The 22,788-nt window shown below is 44.4% G+C and overlaps 1 protein-coding gene across 3 annotated transcripts in view; it reads left to right on the forward strand.

Annotated features, from left to right (window-relative positions):
* The window catches only part of TACC1 (transforming acidic coiled-coil containing protein 1), a 124,381-nt gene that overhangs the window by 27,097 nt on the left and 74,496 nt on the right, over positions 1 to 22,788 (forward strand). Inside the window, exon 1 of one of the 3 annotated variants that reach the window (XM_063448408.1) lies at positions 6,230 to 6,992. The exons of 1 other annotated variant lie outside the window; for it this stretch is intronic. In XM_063448408.1, the coding sequence (XP_063304478.1) occupies positions 6,880 to 6,992 (113 nt within the window). In that variant the 5' untranslated portion in view covers positions 6,230 to 6,879. Of the gene's footprint in view, positions 1 to 6,229; positions 6,993 to 22,788 lie in introns of those variants that run through there. One more of the 3 variants, XM_063448409.1, reaches the window with a different exon arrangement.

Below are 22,788 nucleotides of genomic sequence, written 5' to 3' on the forward strand. Positions count from 1 at the left end.
GAGGGGAGATCCCATACCTTTACCTGGTGGCGCAGTGTGTGTAATGCCTCTGGTCTCTCTCTGCCGGCAGCAGACCTTAAGCATTGGCTCTCTTGAGCTCCTGGCTGCATATCATTATTATTTCCATTTATATAATGACAATTTATTCTTCAACACTTTACAATAATATAAAGGGGGGAGGGGGAGAAATGTAACAATAAATGAGACAATTACAAAATGTTACAGGAACAATAGGTAGATGAGGACCCTGCTTGAAAGAGCTTACAATTATAGAGCATAGTTTCAGAGCGTTGCTGTTGTAACCCAAGGCAATGCTCTAAACTGCCAACGCTCATGGGAGCCATGTACCTGCTCTGCACCCGGCAGAAGGTGCAAGCAGAGGCTCTTTGGGCTCCTCCACTACCCCAACAGTGTGGGCAGAGATCTTTGGTTATAGGTCACCACAATGAAAGCTCAAGCCCCCCACCCCACAACCACCATTTGTCCATGCCTATGTGTCTGAATTTTGCATATAGAGTTGGTCTCCCCATTTTCCCACTTATGCTCACTACACCTCAACTACCCACATGTATCTTTCCTTCTGCTGAACCTCACACTTTTGCTTTTCACTATATTCCAATTAGGGTTGCCAGATAAACCATGTTTTCTTGGGCACATAAACATGTGGGTGAAGCTGCCATGGATTATATAAAAAAAAAAAAAAGAAATTGGCCACATCATTCATCATTTAGACCACAGGGCAGCACTATTCATGCTCTGTCCCTGATGGGTCCAGGAACACATGGACTGTGCAGCATTAACACAACCCTTAATTCTCTGTTCATTTAATTTACAGATAGTGCTGTCACTGTAGACTGTCACTGGTTGAAAAGGTTAATCTCACCCCTTTTCATATATACTATATATTAGCTTATAATGCTCTGCAGTGCATTATGTACTAGTCCTCCTCTTATAAAACTATAAATAAAGGGTTAAACTCACTAGTAATCCAGTGACTGGCTAAGCTCCCAGCACTGCCTTTCATATTCTGATCATACATCTGCAGCACCAGATCATGGTCCAATTAAATGCTTCCCATAGAGAAGAGTTTGATTGGACTGTTTGCATTGCGTCAGGTAGGGAAGAGAAGAAAGAGGTGAACAGGAGAGGGGTTAGTCAGAAATGCAAGCAGGAACACAGCACACATACAAACTTCTACAACATTGACCACTTTTTTTTTTTTATTCTTTATTTTGTGGTGCACGAAAGCAATGCCACAACCAGGGCTGGCCTTAGGCATTTGGGCGCCCTGTGCAAAAAATCTTCACAGCGCCCCCCCGCCCCCACTCCTTACCCCTTCCCACACACCCTGTCACACACACACACACACAGGCAGGCAGACAGCCATACACACACACACAAACACACTCAGGCAGTCATACACAGACAGCCACACACAAACACAGACATAGAATGTGACGGCAGATAAGAACCATTCGGCCCATCTAGTCTGCCCAGACAGTCACACATAGGCAGTCACACACAAACACACACACACAGGCAGACAGCCACACACACACACACAGGCAGACAGCCACACACACAGCCACACACAAACACACAGGCAGACAGCCAAACACACAGAGGCAAACAGCCACACACACAAACAGTCAAACACACACAGACAAACAGTCAAACACACACTGTCAGACAGCCACACACACACAGTCACACACAGACAGACAGACACACACACACTGGCAGACAGTCTCACACACACACACACACACGCAGACAGTCACACACACACACGCGCAGACAGTCACACACACGCGCAGACAGTCTCACACACACACAAACATAGGCAAACAGTCACACACACACAGGCAGACAGCCACACACACACAGTCAGACACACACACTCACTAACAGACAAACACACTCACAGACACACACTAACAGAAACACACACACTAACAGACACAGACACACACTAACATACACAGACACACACTAACATACACAGACACACACTAACATACACACACACACTAACAGACACAGACACACACTAACATACACAGACACACACTAACATACACACACACACACACACTAACAGACACAGACACACACTAACATACACACACACACACTCACAGACACACACTAACATACACACACACACACACACACACACTCACCCACATTAACACATTTTTTAAAATTTATTTAGACCCCCCCCCCCAGCCTCCTTACCTTTGGGAATGCTGGGGGGGGGGGGTCTCTTCCTCCCTGGTGGTCCAGTGGCTGCTGGGCGGGCGGCGCTGGCGGGCGGCTGGCGAGGGAGCACTTCCTCTGAGCTGTTTGCTCAGCTCCCTCGCACGCCGCAGAGTGAGGCTGGGAGCCGGAATATGACTCATATTCCGGCTCCCAGCCTCACTCTGCGGCGCGCGAGGGAGCTTAGCAGACAGCTCAGAGGAAGAGCTCCCTCGCCAGCCGCCCGCCAGCGCCGCCCGACCGCCCAGCAGCCCGGCATGTCTGTTAGCCGCAAGGGCGCCCCCTGCACCATGGCGCCCTGTGCGGCCGCACAGCTCGCACACCCCTAAGGCCGGCCCTGGCCACAACAGCTATTGCCGGCTTTTAGATCAACATTTAAAGACAATTGTTTGGCATATCTGAACATTGCACATTTTAGGTTATAAAGTAGTTTCAACAATGGTTAAATCAACACGTCAGTTGTAAGGTAAGGCAGACGAGGTCCTGATTCAGTTTAACAGACTGACTTATTGAGGTGCTAGTGTCACCAGCTTAATTAACAAAGGCATATCTTATTTGTGTGAGTTAAAAATAAAAAGGAAATCATTAGGCATACCATTGCTAACAAATATCAAGAACATGCTAGGTCTTCTATGAGTATTAGCTAATAAAAGAAAAATGTATGGATTCAGTGAAGATTGAAAGCAAATGGATTCAATACAAAACAAAATAAAAACATTTAAAAATAAAATAAAATACAGGAGTCCACCATATGAAAAGTAAGCCAGGAGGAACAGGTGTCTTCGGGGCAGCCACTGTAAGCCCCCTGCCTTATCACCCGATCCCCAGTTTGATTAGAGACTGCTGGGAACTCAGACACCTTGAGGGTAGGCTTATGTCGCTTGGAAGCACGTACAGTGAGCCTTCAGCTGATGTCCCCTGATCCGTGCTAGTACTGGAGCTGCCATTTTGAGGAGTAAGGAGACTGAGTGTCCCTGATCTTTGGGCTTTTAGTAGGCCTCGCTCTGTGGTTGGTTCAAAATCAGGGCTTGAGAACTGGTCAGTGCCTTGTTCTCTTGGTCTCTGCTGTGAAGAAAAAGGTGCTTCGCAGCTAGTCGGGCTACCAAGAGACCTCAAGGGCTACGTGGATTGGAGTGGGTGAGTGGTTTGTGGTGATGGGTCTGAGAGCTGTTTGTCAGCTCAGATTGCTGTCTCGCTTCTATTGTGGCCCAGAACCTCTGAAACAGGAGATCCAGTTTAGTCATGAGTGTGGCAGTTTGGGTCTCGGCTGAGTCTCCAGCCGCGATCGCCGCCATCTTGAAAGCCACGCGGTGTTTACGGGCAGAGCAGTCCCTGTTGCCAAGAGTGTCGGTGAGAGACCTCCTGGGACCGGGATGACCCCCACCAGTCCAGAGGAGGGCAGGGAGTGCAGATGTCCACTCTGAGTGTCAGGATGTTGCATCTGGAGAGCGGCCATCCCTCCGACGCCTGACAAGTGAAGGGAGTGTAGTCCGGTTCAGGAAAATGCTGAGTCCTGTACTGACCGAGTCACCAGATTCCCCACTATGCGGTGAGTAACTTCTCGGAGCTGAAAACGTTAGTTTGGCAGAAATATAGCTTTTTTAGCAGGTGTTGCTCAGGAGCTCGCCTTGCATGCGTCCTCTCTGCTTGCCAGTCAGGCTCTGCCCCCAACATTAACCACTTTTAAAAACAGAAGTGGTCATGGTGGTTGGAGTAACCCTTTAAATTCTATCTGAAATGCTGATGAGTATCTTATGGGTTTGTGTTGTCGTGGAGTAAAGAAGATCTTGACAAAATTCCATAGTTGGTTGAGGATAATGAGAGTTTCTGGATGGCCTCAGCAGTCCTGAATGATTTGTAGTTCTGGACAGTACTTGCTACAGATTCCCAGATTCTTATGGTTTATGCCATTTTAGAATGATAACGAATTACATTCTGGGAAGTTTGCCAAGTGAATAAATTGTCAGGTCTGTAGCATAACAAGTACCACGAATCCTGGATAGTTTCTGAACTCCCTGTGATGTCTGCACTACACTCAAAAGACCTAGGCCGTCCAAGCTGTTATATAACTTCTATATATTTCTGCCAACCTTAGCCTGGCATGCAATTAGTAACCGAACAGTTGCTAATTTGGTCACCTCTCGTTAAAAGCTTTAAGATCTTACAACAGAAAATGTTCTTATTTTTTGAGAATATTTTTTGAATAGCTTCACATTTTATAGACTGATTGCCCATAACTCACTTTTTCTAATGTGGGCATTTATAGTATTTATTAAGATAATATAAGGATAAATTCGGGTTATTGGTTTAAGAGTGCATAATATAAAGCCTCAGTCAAGTGCCCTGCATTAGTCGCCTCATTAAAACCAAATCAGCATACCTCTAGACACCATGGACCCTTTTAAAATCATACTCCAGGACAGTATTTTAATTATTTTTCTTCTTCTTTTTTCACCCCAAGGGTAAAACAAACATTCAGTGCTGTGGAACTTGTTGGTGCTTTCTAAATAATAATAATAATAATAATAATAATAATATACGAGGTAAAATGAATTTCTTCAACCCCACCTTAAATATAAATATGACAACCTTAACAAGAATAGAGGAACCACAGCAATAAGAGCACATCCTCCTGCGGTGTGCCCAGAAGCTGCTTAGCAGGAAGTTCTGGGTCTGAACAGCTGTAACATGGATAGGAGATTTTTTTTGTAGTCAGGTTTCCTATTACAGGCTGACTTATATTGTATTCAGTTAATTCCCACACAATTGAGACTAAACCATTCAACAGGAGGTAGCTGGGAGCAGTAAAGGAAGACAAAAACAAAACAATTGACTCAGAGTGTGTTTAACCCTTTAAGGACCAAACATCTGGAATAAAAGGGAATCATGACATGGCACACATGTCATGTTTCCTTAAGGGGTTAACAGGATTCCCCTCTAACTGAGTGGCACAGTCCAACCTAGGGAGGGGTTAGCAATGTCCAGGTGCCGGGCAAGTCCAGTTGAACTTTAACTTGTGGGGGGAGCATCATGAGTGAAAAGCTATATATTGACGTGGCTATGTCACAAGTCACGCTCTTTAAACCCTCCCTGTGTTTAATAGTACAGTCTCTATAATAAGAGTTTCATTATGATAGACATTCCATCAACCTGTTGATTGGTTTTATCATACAGTAACAAGTGGGATGGGGGTATATTATAATCTTAAATATTTGTATTTCTCTTTTAGAGCTGTGTAGGAGGGGAATTCACCTTACAAGGCAGATCTATGTGGTGTGGTGAAAGCAGGATGTTTTCAGGGTGAGGTAGTACATTGTGCAGGCTGCCAAACTGCTGCTAGCTTTCAGGAGGATGCCACATGCATATATCCATAGACACAGCACATCTAGACAGATATCCAGAAACACATAACATCTAGATATTCAGAAACACAGCACATCTATATATCCAAATACACAGCACATCTAGATATCCAGAAACAGCAATCTAGCTATCCAGAAATACAGCACATCTAAATACCCAGAAACACATCAATCTAGATATCCAAATACACAGCAATCTAGATATCCAAATACACAGCAATCTAGATATACAGAGACACAGCACATCTAGATAGATATCCAGAAACACAGCTCGTCTAGATAGATATCCAGAAACACATAGATCTAGATATGCAGAAACACAGCACATCTAGATAGATATACAGAAACACAGCACATCTAGATATCCAAATACACAGCACATCTAGAAACCCAGCAGATCTAGATATCCAGAAACAGCAATCTAGCCATCCAGAAACACAGCACATCTAAATACCCAGAAACACATCAATCTAGATATCCAAATACACAGCAATCTAGACATACAGAGACACAGCACATCTAGATATCCAGAAACAGCACATCTAGATATCCAAATACACAACACATCTAGATATTCAGAAACAACACATCTAGATATCCAGAGACACATCACATCTAGATATTCAGAAACAACACATCTAGATATCCAGAGACACATCACATCTAGATATCCAGAGACACAGCACATCTAGATATTTAGAAACAGCACATCTAGATATTCCGAGACACAGCACATCTAGATATCCAGAGACACAGAACATCTAGATATCCAGAGACACAGAACATCTAGATATCCAGAGACACAGCACATCTAGATATTCAGAGACACAGCACATCTAGATATCCAGAGACACAGCACATCTAGATATTCAGAGACACAGCACATCTAGATTTAGAGCCTGCAGATAGGTTCACAGAGAGCTGTGTGTGCTGTGATCCTCCCTGCTGTGTGCAGTAGTACAGTCTGCTAAGGGGGGAGAGAGGAGGAATAATAGCACATAGCACGGTGATGCCAGACAGCTGATTCCCACAGCTACATGCAGCATCGAGGGAAGAGATTAGCCTTTTAGGATCTCAGTGTTAAAGATTAAGTTTTCAGGATCCTGGTCATGGTGTACAGAGGGAGTTAGTCCCAGCTGCGAGCAGAGTTGGAGGATAAATCTGGTAGCAGTGGGTTGATTTATAAGTATATAGTTTTCTATATTTTGGAGGGTGGGTAGTTTTAATTGTATATTTGTGTTAGTGTTGTTTTATAAGGATGGCATTCAGCCCATGGCAGATGCTGTCACCTGTTCAGTGGGCAAAATGGACATGGTCAGCAGTGAGAGGAGGAGGGGAGGTTGAGGAGGAGGATCATTCCCAGGATTCTGGGTAAGTACCCTACACATTGCCCATCTCATTTACTATACTGTATATTAGTAGTGGCTAACAGTATTGACATCTTACATGCATGTTGATCATGGCTCCCATGATGCTTAGCCAGCCGTTGAGAATGGCAATGGTTAGCCTTCTCTTGCCATTGCTGGCGAGTAACTTGGTGTCTTTGGGGTACACTGTCTTTTTACAGTGACATTGAATGTGCATGGTGTAATGTTTGTGTGTGTCTTGGAAATGTGTGTTTGTAGCTGATCACATGCTGCACTATGTATAGCAATAGTATATATGTTTCCTTATTTTCTTTTAATCACTTACAGTAAAGCTTGTATTATTGTGGATTATTTAGTACTGAATGTATTAATGGATGCATTATATTGCATAGTGTGATACTGCTAGATTTGCCATTGTGCTGAAATTGGTTTTATTTTCATAGCCTGCCTATGAACCTTGTGATAGACTTTCTGTGCTACTAAAGGCAAAACACAGGACATTCATCCACTCTAAATAGGTCACTGTCCATGGGCACCAAGCATAAAACCTGCATTTACAGGTCACACACAGAGAATCCCCAAGACATATATCGGTTTATATGAGGCTTTTAATAATGAATAATATATAGTGTGTGATCTTACTAAATTTAAGGATATTCAATGTTCAATGAATACCTATTTATTTCAGTGGTGGCTGTTTTAAGAGCTTACAAGGGGGGACACTTTCCAGATTCAAGGTTCCACAAGGTGGAGGTTTTCAATATGTTTTCCATTTAACTCACTGGTGCCCAAGAATGTGATATAGTGTATTGTGTTTTCTATTCAATTTTGACAGTGTTGGCCCCTTGAAATTATGGTGGTCAATATAAATAAATTTAAATATGGCCACTCTTGGCCCAACTCAGACATGTATTAATCACAGGAAAAGGAAAGGAGGTTTATTTGTCATGCAAAGCACTGACAGGATATAAAGACTGTGCTGCACAATGCTGAAGGGAATCCATTTTGCTGAGCAGTTTTTACTCAAACAATGATGAAGCTGTGAGTGCACTCTCTCACTCTGTGCTTTGAACATGTGTAATGTTTGATGAAGTATGTCGCATCTCTTGTATCTTGCACATGGCTGTTCACTTCTGTACACTGTACAGCACTGCGGAATTTGTTGGCGCTTTATAAATAATATCATACAGTGAGAACGTATAGCTGTGAAATAAAGCACATCCTGTATTCTTTGAAGAAGCCTTTTTAGGCCTTGCACTACTCTTACATAGCTAAGCAAAGAGGAAGGAAATGCTTCTGCCCGCTCACTGTGCTGTGACAAAATACCACTTTTTATTTTGAACAGCCTCCATAGCAACCACCATACCAAATGGCACTGTGTAAAAACATGTGACCTAATAAACATGGCAACTACAAAAAAAAGAAAGCATCCGTCCTAAATTCAAGTTCTGATTCTGGGTGCTTCTTCTTAATACAGATGTTTAAGCTGCTGCCCATATTATTTCTAGAGCTCTCTTTTGTTGAAATGGCATTTTGCAGTTCAAGCACTATAACTGTGCCATTAGAGCTGTCTTTATTTTTTTTCTTTGATGACCTGCACAAATGTTAAACTGCATAGAAGAGGAAGGTGACCAGATTAAACAGAGAAATCATTTTTGTTGGATTTGAGATACCTCGATGGGCAAAACGAATAATCCCTTAAAAGAAATTGTAAATTTTTTTTATGGAAAATAATTATTACATTTTACCCTTTAGTCATTGCTTGTCTCAGCCCTGTAAATTGGACAAGTGATTGGGACACATGGGTCACCCACTGACCTTGATGTATTTTTGTTTTGGTGGGATTAGGACAAACAGCTGTGATCACCGCGGTTCAAATACATTCTAATCTGTATTTTTTCTTCACCTAATATGTTTAAAGCTTTTTTTTTTCTACAAATTTTACTTTTCCCAGAGTTTTACAAATCCTGCTCAACTTTCTGCTTGTCACATACTATCAAAACAAATGTAAAGCTAAAGGAAAACATACCATCCTAAATGAAAGTGTACAGTGTTGTTTTTAATATTATGTTATCCATTGAAGCTAGGGACAGACAATATTTTAATTTCTAGAACTTGGCATTTTGGTTATGCACATGGCTAATCTACTTATAAAAACATTATGCACCCCCCTTTCTCCCTCTCCCCTTTATGGAAAACTCCAAGTACCATAATCATTACATATGGCTAATGCATTAAATGCATGCAAAAAATAGCAAATAAATGTTAAATGTTAAAAAATGCTTCCCTTGATCTTCTGCAACTGAGCATTTAAGAGACCGTGCCTGCACCCCACCCTCACATAAACACCAAGAGGTTCCACCAATCAGAAGCCTTTCACTCTGTTTTGGAGGGTGTGACTTTATCCTGTAAACATGTATCCTGCAGGGGTTTATGGTAAAAGTTGCTTACTCCCTAGCCACAGTTCTGCTATTCACATATGAAAGATCCTTCCCATTTGGTGTTCAGCATCATCCTGCGTATGCATACACACATGATAGATTAAATCGGCACTGTCATGGCTGAATCCCATTTTTTTTTGCCCCCCTCCCGACTCCACTACATCTAACTGACCCCCTAGTCACCCCCAAATGCCCCTAAGCCTCCCACATTACCTATTTTTTATCTTTATTTTCTGCCCCGATCTATATTCAGGGCACCGCCATATTTGTGTGGGTAGAGGAAGTCCCTGTGGGATACGTCATCTGCCCACACTAGACAGACTGTGAGATTCCTGCACATGCCCAGTGAAACACTTGGGCTTGCGAACGGGAATTTCATCCATTCATTCGTCAGAAAGACGAATGAATGAATGAATGGATATTTCAGACGAACAAACAAACACTGAGTATCAGTGTTCGTTTGTTCATTCAGTTTATTACAAGGAGGGAACTACTGGCGCACAGCTCCCTCCTTGTAACATGTAAAAATAGAAGTGGCAGGGAGCAGTGCTCCCCGCCACTTCCTAAATCCCCCATGTCCTCCTTACTCTATGGGGGTCAATATGACCCCCATAATAGCATAAGGGAGATTAAAATCTCCCAAATGCTCCTACTCGCTATATTTTATTTTTTTTATTTATTATTGCCATTTATATAGCGCCAACAGATTCCGTAGCGCTTTACAATATTATGAGAGGGGGATTTAACTATAAATAGGACAATTACAAATAAACTTACAGGAACAATAGGTTGAAGAGGACCCTGCTCAAACGAGCTTACATTCTATAGGAGGTGGGGTGTAAAACACATTAGGACAGGAATTTACAATCAAATAAGGTGGGCTGCCCTTTAGGAGAGGGCAAGAGACAGGTATGTGAGGTAAGGGTTAGTCTTGGAGGCCATAAGCTTTCCTAAAGAGATGGGTTTTAAGGCACTTCTTAAAAGATGCAAGACTAGGGGAGAGTCTGATGGCGGTAGGCAGGCTATTCCATAGGAAGGGAGCCGCCCGTGAGAAGTCCTGCAAGCGCGAGTTGGCCGTACGAGTGCGGACAACGGACAGGAGGTGGTCACGGGCAGAGCGGAGAGACCGAGAAGGGACATACCTATGGATCTGTGAGGAGATATAAGAGGGGCTAGAGTTGTTCAGTGCTTTATAGGTGTGAGTTAGTACCTTGAATTGACTCCTATAGCATACAGGAAGCCAATGTAAGGACTGGCAGAGGGGTGAGGTGTGAGAGAAACGACTAGAGAGGAAAATCAATCTAGCAGCAGCATTCATTACAGACTGTAAGGGTGCAGTACGGCTATTGGGAAGACCAATCAGGAGAGGGTTACAATAATCCATGCGGGAAATTACTAGAGCATGGCCAAGCTCCTTGGTAGTATCTGGTGCAAGAAAGGGGCGGATGCGGGCTATGTTTTTAAGATGGAATCTACAGGATTTGGCAACATGCTGGATGTGAGGCTCAAAGGTGAGACCAGAGTCAAGTATGACGCCAAGACAGCGCGCTTGCAAGGATGGACTGATGTTGGTACCACAAACTTGGAGGGAGAGGGAAAGAGGAGGATCAGTATTAGGAGGAGGAAAGACAAGGAGCTCAGTTTTTGAGAGATTGAGTTTCAGAAAGCGGGATGGAAGAAAGGCAAGCAGTGACACGTTGCAGGACGGCAGGGGAGAGGTCCGGGGAGGAGAGATATAGCTGGGTGTCATCAGCGTACAGGTGGTAGTTGTCACGACAGTGACCCCTTCACGCAGAGTGCAACCTAACTATAGAACGTATACCGGACCTTAGAATGGCCGGGCTCACGTTAGAGTAGTCAAATGGGATAGCCAGAGGTCAAGGGATAACAGAAGACGGAATAACGATTAACAAGCCAAAGTACAGGGAACCAGAGAGTAGAATAGTCAAATAGAGTAGCCAGAAGTCAAATACCAGGAGAGAATACCAATAAACATAAAGAGCACTATGGGAACTAGCAAGAACCACACTAGGGCGTCTTACTGCTGTCAAGACAGCCCTTTTATAGTGTGGTGTGTTTTGCTTTAAAACCACGCCCCCAAAAGGTCCGGGTGCGTGGTTGCGTCATGATTCTGTCGGCTTCCAGCCGACGGCAGTGGCGCGCATGCGCCGAAGTTAGAAATTCCGCTCTGAGTGAGCGGCCGGCGTCAGAGGTGCCGTGCCGCTCAGTGAAGGAGGATGCTGTACTGCGTGGGTCCGAGGATGACAGGTAAGGTATCGTGACAGTACCCCCCCCACAAGGACCGCCCCCAGGGCGGTTAGAACGCCTCCTTTCAAATAAACGAATCAGGCGGGGGGCGTGCACATCAGAAGCGTCCACCCACGAACGATCCTCAGGTCCATAACCCTTCCAGTCTAAAAGGTATTGAAGTTTACCCCTAGAAAAACGAGAATCCAAAATAGACCTCACCTCATATTCGTTTTGTCCCTCCACAACTTCAGGAAGAGGAGGAGGGGTATTACGAGTAAACCGATTACAAATTAATGGTTTGAGAAGTGAGACATGGAACGAATTCGGTATTTTCATATTAGAGGGCAAACGAAGACTGTAACAAACAGGGTTGATACGCTTGAGAACCTGAAATGGACCAATAAATCTGGGAGCGAATTTCATAGATGGGACCTTAAGTCTAATGTTACGGGTACTTAACCACACTTTATCCCCGATCATGAACGTGGGAGCAGGTTTCCGATGCCTATCCGCATTGGCTTTGTACACACTAGCCCTTTGAGTCAATATTTGTTTAACCCCTAACCAAGTCTCCCTCATGTTCCTAACGGTGTCATCTACACTTGGCACTCCGGTAGAATGAATGGAACTCGGTAAAGTTGTAGGATTAAACCCATAATTAATAAAAAACGGGCTGTGTAAAGTGGATTCATGGATATGATGATTGTGAGCAAATTCTGCCCATGGTAACAGGTCCGCCCAGTCATCTTGATGAACCGAAGTGAAACAACGGATGTATTGTTCCAGGCATTGGTTCATCCTTTCTGTAACCCCATTAGATTGGGGATGATAAGAAGAGGAAAGGTTAAGGTTGATACCTAACTGTCCACAAAATGATTTCCAGAAACGAGAAATAAATTGAGGCCCTCTATCAGAGACAATATCTTGGGGTACCCCATGTAAACGGACCACTTCTTTTATAAATATATACGCCAGTTCAGATGATGTAGGTAATTTATAAAGAGGAACCAAATGAGACATCTTGGAGAATCTGTCAATTATCGTTAATACGACAGTGTAGTTCTTAGAAGGGGGTAGGTCTACTACGAAATCCATAGCAATACTTGACCATGGAGTCTCTGGAACAGGTAAGGGCATAAGGAGTCCTATAGGACGACCCTTAGGTGATTTTGTAGTGGAACAAATATTACAAGCAAGGACAAACTCACGCACATCCTTTTTGTAGGAAGGCCACCAGAATCGTTCCGCCAGCAATGATGTGGTTTTATGTATCCCTTGATGCCCTGCCATTTTGGAGTCATGCATGAGGGATAATACTTTATTCCGATAGGTTAATGGCACATATAGTTTTCCTTGAGGAACAGTCAAGGTAGTACGATCTTGGAATGTAGAGATCTCCTCTATTAATCCCGATGAGACTTTAGCAAAGACAGTTGCTACAATACGATTATGAGGGATTAAAGAGGACATAACTTCATTGGAGGAAGTAACAGGTTCATATTGGTGGGATAGAGCATCCGCCTTAGTATTTTTTGACCCTGGCCTGTATGTAACAACATAATTGAAACGATTGAGGTATAAAGACCAACGTACTTGTCTGTCAGACATTTTCTTGGCTTCACTGAAGTAAGAGAGGTTTTTATGATCTGTAAAAATGGTAACAGGGATGGGTGACCCTTCAAGCAAGTATCGCCATTCTTTAAGGGCAGAAATAATTGCCAACAACTCTCTCTCCCCTATATCGTATCTCTTCTCAGTTTCCGTTAATTTTTTTGAAAAAAACCCACAAGGATGCAATGGTTGATCATCCGAAGGTCTTTGAGATAGTATTGCTCCTATCCCTGACTCGGATGCATCTACTTCCAGTATGAAAGGACGAGAAGGATCAGGGTGTCTTAATACTGGTGCTGAGGAAAAGGCTTCTTTCAATAAATCAAAAGCTCTTTTAGCTTCAGTACACCATTCCCTGTGATTTCTTCCCTTCTTAGTCATAGCAGTAATAGGGGCTGTTATTGAAGAGAATCCTTTTATGAATTTTCTATAGTAATTGGCAAACCCCAGGAAGCGTTGGATTGCTTTGAGTCCAACTGGTAAGGGCCATTGCTGAATGGCTTCTAACTTTTTCGGCTCCATTTGGAAACCCGTACTAGAAATGATATATCCCAGGAAATGCACTTCTTCCTTGTGGAACAAACATTTCTCCAATTTACAATAGAGACCATTCTCTAATAACCTTGAAAGAACCAATCTGACATGTTCATAGTGTTCGTTTATGTTTTTAGAATAAATCAGGATATCATCCAAATATACGATTACAAACATTTGTAAAAAGTCTCGCAACACATCATTGATGAAGTCCTGAAAGACTGCTGGGGCGTTGCATAAGCCGAAGGGCATAACTCGATACTCATAATGACCATAACGAGTATTAAAAGCAGTCTTCCATTCATGCCCTTCTTTTATTCTGATTAAATTATATGCTCCCCGCAAATCTAGTTTAGAAAAGACAGTAGCTCCTTTTAACCTGTCAAATAGTTCAGTCACTAAGGGAATAGGATAAGCATTACGGATAGTAATCTTATTCAACCCTCTGTAATCAATACAGGGTCTTAAATCCCCTTCTTTCTTAGATACAAAGAAAAACCCCGCACCCGCGGGCGATGAGGATTTAGTGATAAACCCTTTCTTTAAATTCTCGGCAATGTACTCCTCTAATACTTTATTCTCGGCCATCGACAGGGGATAAACCGTGCCTCTTGGAGGCATAGTACCAGGCAACAATTCAATAGGACAATCATAGGGACGATGGGGAGGTAACTTTTCTGCCTCTTTAGGTTCAAAGACATCTTTAAGGTCAATATATTGGTTGGGTATTTGGGTAGTCAATGGTTCCATAGTAGGTATATTGATTAAGCCTACTGGTTTAATCGGAGTAATGCATTTACTGTGACAAGAATCTCCCCACTTAATGATCTCCTTCTTTTCCCAGTCAATCGACGGATTATGCTGGACTAACCAAGGAAACCCAAGTATTACAGGAAAAATAGGAGATGTTATCTGTTGCAGAATGATAACCTCCCTATGAAGAAGACCTGTAGATAATACTAGAGGAATGGTCTCCTGGGTAATAAGAGGTATCGATAATGGTCTACCATCTATGGCCTCAACGGCCAAGGGTGCCGATCTTTTTTGGAATGGAAGGGTATTTTTCTGCCCGAATGAGAGATCTACAAAATTCTCAGCAGCCCCAGAATCAATTAAAGCAAGGGTGGATATTTTCTTTCCCTCCCATTCTAAAGTAATAGGTAGAAGAAGCCGGAGATCTTTTTTATCATTGAAGGAGGACATACACATAACACCCAAGGCCTGTCCCCCTTGTGAACTTAGGTGCGAGAGTTTTCCGGCCGGTTAGGACAATTCACTCGTGTATGTCCCTTCCTGCCACAATACAAACATAAACCTTCCCTCCTACGGTATTGTCTCTCTGTCTCAGACAATCTTGTAGCCCCTAATTGCATGGGTTCTGGAGGGGTTTCGGACGAGGGATAGGTTAGAGCAAGACGTTCCGGTACTCTCCTAGGTCTCTCTCTGGTGTTCTGCCTGTACCTAAGACGTTCATCAATATGAGCTAAATATGTTATTAGCTCCTCTAGAGTATCTGGTAAATCTCTTGTGGCCACTTCATCTAGGATTCTATCAGATACTCCATTCAGGAACACATCTACGAATGCTTGTTCGTTCCATCTGACTTCTGCAGCTAAAGTACGGAATTCCAAGGCATAATCTACTAGAGAACGGGTATTTTGTCTTAAACGCAATAAGGATTTGGCAGCGTTAGTCTTTCTGCCTGGGGTATCAAAAGTTCTCCTGAAAGCTGCAACAAAGTTAGTGTAATTAAAGACTATGGGGTTGTCATTCTCCCACAAGGGATTAGCCCAGGTTAAAGCCTTATCTACTAACAGGGTTATAATATACCCAATCTTAGCTCTATCGGTAGGGTAAGCTCTAGGATGGAGTTCAAAATATATGCTTATCTGATTTAGGAACCCCCTGCATCCGTTAGGATCACCCCCATACCTGAGAGGTGCTGTAGCCTGATTGGAAGTACCTGTAGGTAGCACTTCCATGGGATGTTCTTGGGGTCTCAGACTAGGAGTCTGCTCCTCCGGCTGGAGATAAGCAGTGCGGTTAATTAAGGTTTGTACGGCGAGGGCGATCTGGTCCATACGATGGTCCAGCTCCTCAAACCTATTGTCCGCACCAAGCCCAAGAGGGTTAACACCTGCAGGGTCCATGGCCCTAGTGTAATGTCACGACAGTGACCCCTTCACGCAGAGTGCAACCTAACTATAGAACGTATACCGGACCTTAGAATGGCCGGGCTCACGTTAGAGTAGTCAAATGGGATAGCCAGAGGTCAAGGGATAACAGAAGACGGAATAACGATTAACAAGCCAAAGTACAGGGAACCAGAGAGTAGAATAGTCAAATAGAGTAGCCAGAAGTCAAATACCAGGAGAGAATACCAATAAACATAAAGAGCACTATGGGAACTAGCAAGAACCACACTAGGGCGTCTTACTGCTGTCAAGACAGCCCTTTTATAGTGTGGTGTGTTTTGCTTTAAAACCACGCCCCCAAAAGGTCCGGGTGCGTGGTTGCGTCATGATTCTGTCGGCTTCCAGCCGACGGCAGTGGCGCGCATGCGCCGAAGTTAGAAATTCCGCTCTGAGTGAGCGGCCGGCGTCAGAGGTGCCGTGCCGCTCAGTGAAGGAGGATGCTGTACTGCGTGGGTCCGAGGATGACAGGTAAGGTATCGTGACAGTAGTGAAATCCAAAAGAGGTAATAAGTTTGCCAAGAGAGGCAGTATAAAGAGAAAATAGAAGGGGACCAAGGACGGAGCCTTGGGGAACTCCAACCGAGACAGGGCAAGGGGAGGAGGTATCATTAGAAAAAGAGACACTGAATGAGCGTTGGGAGAGATAAGAGGAAAACCACGAGAGGACAGAGTCGCAGAGACCAAGCGATTGAAGAGTTTGAAGAAGGAGAGCATGATCAACGGTGTCAAAGGCCGCTGAGAGGTCAAGAAGAATTAGTATGGAGTAGTGGCCTTTGGATTTAGCTGCGATTAGGTCGTTAGTAACTTTGATAAGGGCAGTCTCTGTAGAGTGGAGAGGGCGGAAGCCAGATTGAAGGGGGTCAAGGAGAGAGTTGGAATTGAGGAAATGAGACACACGGGTAAAGACAAGTCTTTCCACAAGCTTTGAGGAAAAAGGGAGCAGAGATATGGGACGGTAGTTAGAGGGGGTGGATGGGTCGAGGGATGGTTTTTTTTAGTATAGGTACTACAGTGGCATGTTTAAGGTCAGCAGGGACGATGCCAGAAGAGAGCGAGCAGTTGAAGATGTGTGTTAGAGAAGGCACGAGACAAGTGGAGAGAGATCTAATAAGGTGAGATGGGACAGGATCGAGCGGGCAAGTGGTTGTCAGGGTACCTGAAGCCTCTACCTCCGAAATAGGTAGAGACTTAGTAGTTTACTCCTCCAGCAGGTCGGCTTCCTCCATCCCTCGCGGCTCCCCTAGACACTCTCACGCCGGCCGCGAGGGATCCGTCTCATTTTATGACGTCACGCACGCTGCCCGACGTCATGACGTCAGTCCTGTCCGATCTGTCACTCAAGTGACTGGAAGCCACTCAGGACTCATCGGAGGCGGGCATACTCACTGTAACCAGGGTATTTAAACCTGTTTCTCCCATTCACTCATTGCCCTGTCGTGGTTCTAGCCTGTCTAGTCACACAGTGCTCTGGCAATTTCAGTTATTCCTTTGGTTCCGACCCGGCTAGTTTGACTTACTCTGTTTCCATCTGGTATCCTTGACCCGGCTTGTTCCTCGCTCACCTGTCCTCTCGTTCCCTCGACCTCGGCTTGTTTCTGACCATTCTCTTTACTCTCCATACGTTAGTCCGGCCATTCTAAGGTCCGGTATACGTACCCTGTCCTGTTTGTACTTTGCGTGTTGGATCCCTGTCCCGATCCTGACATTACGACAGGGCCAATGGATTCTGCAAGTACAAACAGTCAGGTTGGTCCCTCTGATTCCAGGTTTGACGCCATGGAACACAGAATGGACCAGATGGCACTAGCACTACAGGCGCTATTATCTCGTGCCAATAACCCACCTGAGGAGATCCGTACTACTTCCATCTCTCCTGTAAGTTCTGGTCTAGAGGTAGCCACTGTAGGTGCCTCTTCCCATATTACCCCACCTGTACGTTATGGTGGTTCACCGGAGAAGTGTCGTGGTTTTTTGAACCAGATTAGTATCCACTTCGAACTACAACCTCGCTCCTATCCCACAGATAGGGCGAAAGTTGGATTTATTATCACCCTACTCGTTGAGAAAGCTCTGAGATGGGCCAACCCACTATGGGAGAATGATAACCCATTGGTATATAATTATAATGCCTTTGTAGCTGCATTTAGAAGAACTTTTGACCCTCCTGGTAGGAAGGTTAATGCAGCCAGATTACTGTTGCGCCTGAGACAGGAGAACCGAACACTTGTGGATTATGCACTAGAGTTCAGGTCTCTGGCGGCAGAAGTCAAGTGGAATGAGCAGGCTTATATAGATGTATTTTTGAACGGGCTATCAGATATTATCCTTGATGAGGTTGCTACTAGGGAGCTTCCTGAGAATTTAGAGGACTTAATTTCGTTCATTTCTCGTATTGATGAGCGTTTAAGAGAGAGACAGAACACTAGAGAGAGGAACTTCAGACCTGCCTTTAAATTAGCCCCTACATTTCAAAGTCCTGATTCCAATACCTCACTGTATCCTGAACCTATGCAGATAGGCAATACTCGCCTCTCTGAAGAGGAGAGGCAGTACAGGAGAAGGGAGGGTTTATGTATGTATTGTGGAGCCAGAGGTCATTTGCGTCTGAATTGTCCTACTCGCTCGGGAAACGCCCGCACCTAAGTTTCTCTAGAGGACAGGCCTTGGGTGTTTCTATTTTGTCCTCTACGCATAATTATAAAGATCACAGGCTTCTGCTACCAATTTCTTTAACGTGGGAGAAGGGAATGCTAAAGACCATGGCCTTGATAGATTCCGGAGCTGCTGAGAATTTTATCGACCAAGTCTTTGCTACTAAACACACTATCCCATCCCAGTTAAGGGATACACCCTTGGCCGTTGAGGCCATAGATGGTAGACCTTTACTTGAGCCTGTTATCTCTCATGAGACTATACCCATTAACTTAACTATTGGTATCTTACACGAGGAGAACTTATCACTTATGCTCATTTCATCTCCTTCTGTTCCCATAGTCCTGGGCTACCCATGGTTAAAGAGACATAACCCTATTATCGATTGGGAATTAGGGGAGATAATCTCATGGGGCCAGGGTTGTCAGGAGAGGTGTTTACGCAGGGTGTCTCCATTGGCTATGATTAACACACCAGATAGTTCTACCCAGTCTACAGGGAGACAGATACCTCCTCTGTACATAGACTTAAAAGCAGTGTTCGATAAGAAGAACGCTGATACACTACCCCCACACAGGACCTTTGATTGTAAAATTAATCTTTTGCCCGGCACCTTGCCCCCCAGGGGTAATGTATATCCTCTATCCATTAAAGAGAATTCTGTTTTAGAGGAGTATATTCAGGAGAATTTAGACAATGGATTCATTAGGAGATCCTCTTCTCCCGCCGGGGCTGGATTTTTTTTTGTTAAAAAGAAGGATGGCTCACTCAGACCATGTATTGATTACCGAGGTTTGAATAAAATAACCATTAGGAATGCCTATCCGATCCCCTTGATTACCGAGCTCTTTGATCGGCTAAAAGGTTCTAAGATTTTCACCAAGTTGGACCTCAGAGGGGCATATAACTTGGTGAGAATTCAACAAGGTCACGAGTGGAAGACTGCGTTTAATACCCGCTACGGGCATTATGAGTACACGGTCATGCCTTTTGGCCTTTGTAACGCACCGGCAGTATTCTAGGATCTGATTAACGAAGTTCTTAGGGAATTTCAACAGGATTGTGTTATTGTATACCTGGATGATATTCTCATACACTCTAGAGAGATTGTGACCCACCATAGACAAGTCAGAAAGGTATTACACAAACTTCTACAACACGGCTTATACTGCAAATTGGAGAAATGCAGCTTTGACCAGACCCAGATAGATTTTCTTGGATACGTGATTTCTGGGGAAGGCTTTAAGATGGATCCTGACAAACTCCAGTCTATTCTAGATTGGCCATTGCCTAAGGGACTCAAGGCTATCCAGAGGTTTATTGGGTTCTCCAATTATTATAGGCTCTTCATTAAGGGTTACTCTTCTATTATTGCACCTATTACCAATATGACCAAACAAGGGGCTGATACTAAGACTTGGTCTACTGAAGCTCTCGTTGCTTTCAAAAATCTCAAAGAACTTTTTGCTTCTGCTCCAATATTAGTCCATCCTGATACGTCCTTGCCGTTCCTACTTGAGGTCGATGCCTCTGAGACAGGAGTAGGTGCCGTTCTCTCACAAAGGTTGGGGGTGGATAAACCGTTACATCCTTGTGTTTTTTTTTCCAAGAAACTTTCTGGGCCTGAAAGCAGGTATGACATCGGAGACAGGGAATTGTTAGCAGTCATTAAAGCCTTGAAAGAGTGGAGACATCTATTGGAGGGCACCTTACATCCGGTTACTATTTTGACGGACCACAAGAACTTGTCCTATATTGGGGAGGCTAAGCGTTTGTCCTCTAGGCAAGCTCGTTGGTCCTTATTCCTGACTCATTTCAATTATGTGCTTACTTACAGACCTGGCTCTAAGAACTCTAAGGCCGATGCTTTGTCTCGACAATATGAACCTTTCACTGTATCTGAACCGATTCTTTCTTCTATAGTTCCTAAATGCAAGATTGTTGCTAATACGAATCTCAGGATTCATTCCCCGTTACTGGCCGAGATCATTAAGCTGCAACATCTAGCACCTAAACAGACTCCTGAGGGTCGACATTTCGTTCCTCCTACTCTTCAACTGGAGCTGTTGCAATGTTTCCATAACAGCAAGATGGCGGGACATCCTGGTATCTGCAAGACGTATGCTTTGATTTCTAAAGACTTCTGGTGGCCTGCTTTACGTAAAGATACTAAAGATTTCATCGCTGCGTGTGAAGTGTGTACTAAGACCAAACAACCTCATACGCTCCCAAGTGGATTCCTGCATCCCTTAGAGGTACCAGAGAAACCATGGTCTTGTTTGGCCATGGACTTTATTGTCGATCTACCTATCTCTAAAAAACAGACTGTTATCCTCACCGTGGTTGACAGATTCACCAAGATGGCCCACTTCATTCCCTTGCCTAAACTTCCATCCTCCCCAGAGTTGGCAGAGATATTCGCGAGGGAGATTTTTCGCTTACATGGGATACCTTCCCAAATCGTATCTGACAGAGGGTCCCAATTTGTTTCCCGTTTTTGGAGATCCTTTTGTTCTCAACTAGGTATTAAATTAAATTTCTCTTCTGCCTATCATCCCCAGTCTAACGGAGCTGCTGAACGTACTAACCAAAAGATTGAGCAATATCTACGTTGTTTTGTTTCCGAACACCAGGACGATTGGGTCGGTTTGATTCCTTGGGCGGAGTTTGCGCACAACAATCTCGTTTGTGACTCTACTCATTCAAGCCCCTTCTTCATGAACTATGGCTTTCATCCATCTATTCTTCCCTCGGTTTCTCCTTCCCAAGGTGTACTGTCGGTTGATGTACATGTTGCCAATTTGAGGAAGTTGTGGGATCAGACTCGACAAATTCTTCTACACAATTCTATGCTGGTTAAGAAACACGCCGATAAACGTAGAAGGGCGGCTCCGATTTTCGTTCCAGGCGATAGAGTATGGTTAAGCACTAGGAATATTCGGCTTAAAGTTCCTTCCATGAAATTCGCTCCTCGATATATTGGTCCTTACAGGATCTTGACTCGAATTAACCCAGCGGCGTATCGTCTAGCTCTCCCAGCTGCCTTACGCATCCCTAACTCCTTTCACGTTTCATTGTTGAAACCCCTAGTCTGTAACAGATTCTCCTCCACGATCGCCCCTCCTCGCTCTGTTCAGGTGGAGGGTCAGGAGGAGTATGAGGTTAACTCCATCATTGATTCTCGTATCTCTCGGGGGAGAGTACAATATTTGGTCGACTGGAAGGGATATGGTCCTGAGGAGAGAAGTTGGGTACCACAAGAGGATGTTCATGCTCCTCGCCTTCGCAGGGCGTTTCACTCACGCTTTCCGTCTCGTCCCGGTTCCTTCCGCCCGGTGGGCGTATCTGAGAGGGGGGGTACTGTCAGGGTACCTGAAGCCTCTACCTCCGAAAGAGGTAGAGACTTAGTAGTTTACTCCTCCAGCAGGTCGGCTTCCTCCATCCCTCGCGGCTCCCCTAGACACTCTCACGCCGGCCGCGAGGGATCCGTCTCATTTTATGACGTCACGCACGCTGCCCGACGTCATGACGTCAGTCCTGACCGATCTGTCACTCAAGTGACTGGAAGCCACTCAGGACTCATCGGAGGCGGGCATACTCACTGTAACCAGGGTATTTAAACCTGTTTCTCCCATTCACTCATTGCCCTGTCGTGGTTCTAGCCTGTCTAGTCACACAGTGCTCTGGCGATTTCAGTTATTCCTTTGGTTCCGACCCGGCTAGTTTGACTTACTCTGTTTCCATCTGGTATCCTTGACCCGGCTTGTTCCTCGCTCACCTGTCCTCTCGTTCCCTCGACCTCGGCTTGTTTCTGACCATTCTCTTTACTCTCCGTACGTTAGTCCGGCCATTCTAAGGTCCGGTATACGTACCCTGTCCTGTTTGTACTTTGCGTGTTGGATCCCTGTCCCGATCCTGACAGTGGTGGGGCGAGAGGAGCAAAGAAGAGCAGCCACCTCTTGGTCAGTAGCTGGGGAGAATGTCTGAAGGGTAGGAAAGGCATGATCTATGTGTGATTGAGAAACAGAAAGGCAAGGAGGGGAGAATTCTTTCCTTAGCTGTTCAATCTTGTCAGTGAAGTAACATGCAAAGTTATCAGCAGTAAGGTTAGTTTGGG

This window comes from Pelobates fuscus, chromosome 3, assembly GCF_036172605.1.
Source record: "Pelobates fuscus isolate aPelFus1 chromosome 3, aPelFus1.pri, whole genome shotgun sequence".
NCBI lineage: Eukaryota > Metazoa > Chordata > Amphibia > Anura > Pelobatidae > Pelobates > Pelobates fuscus.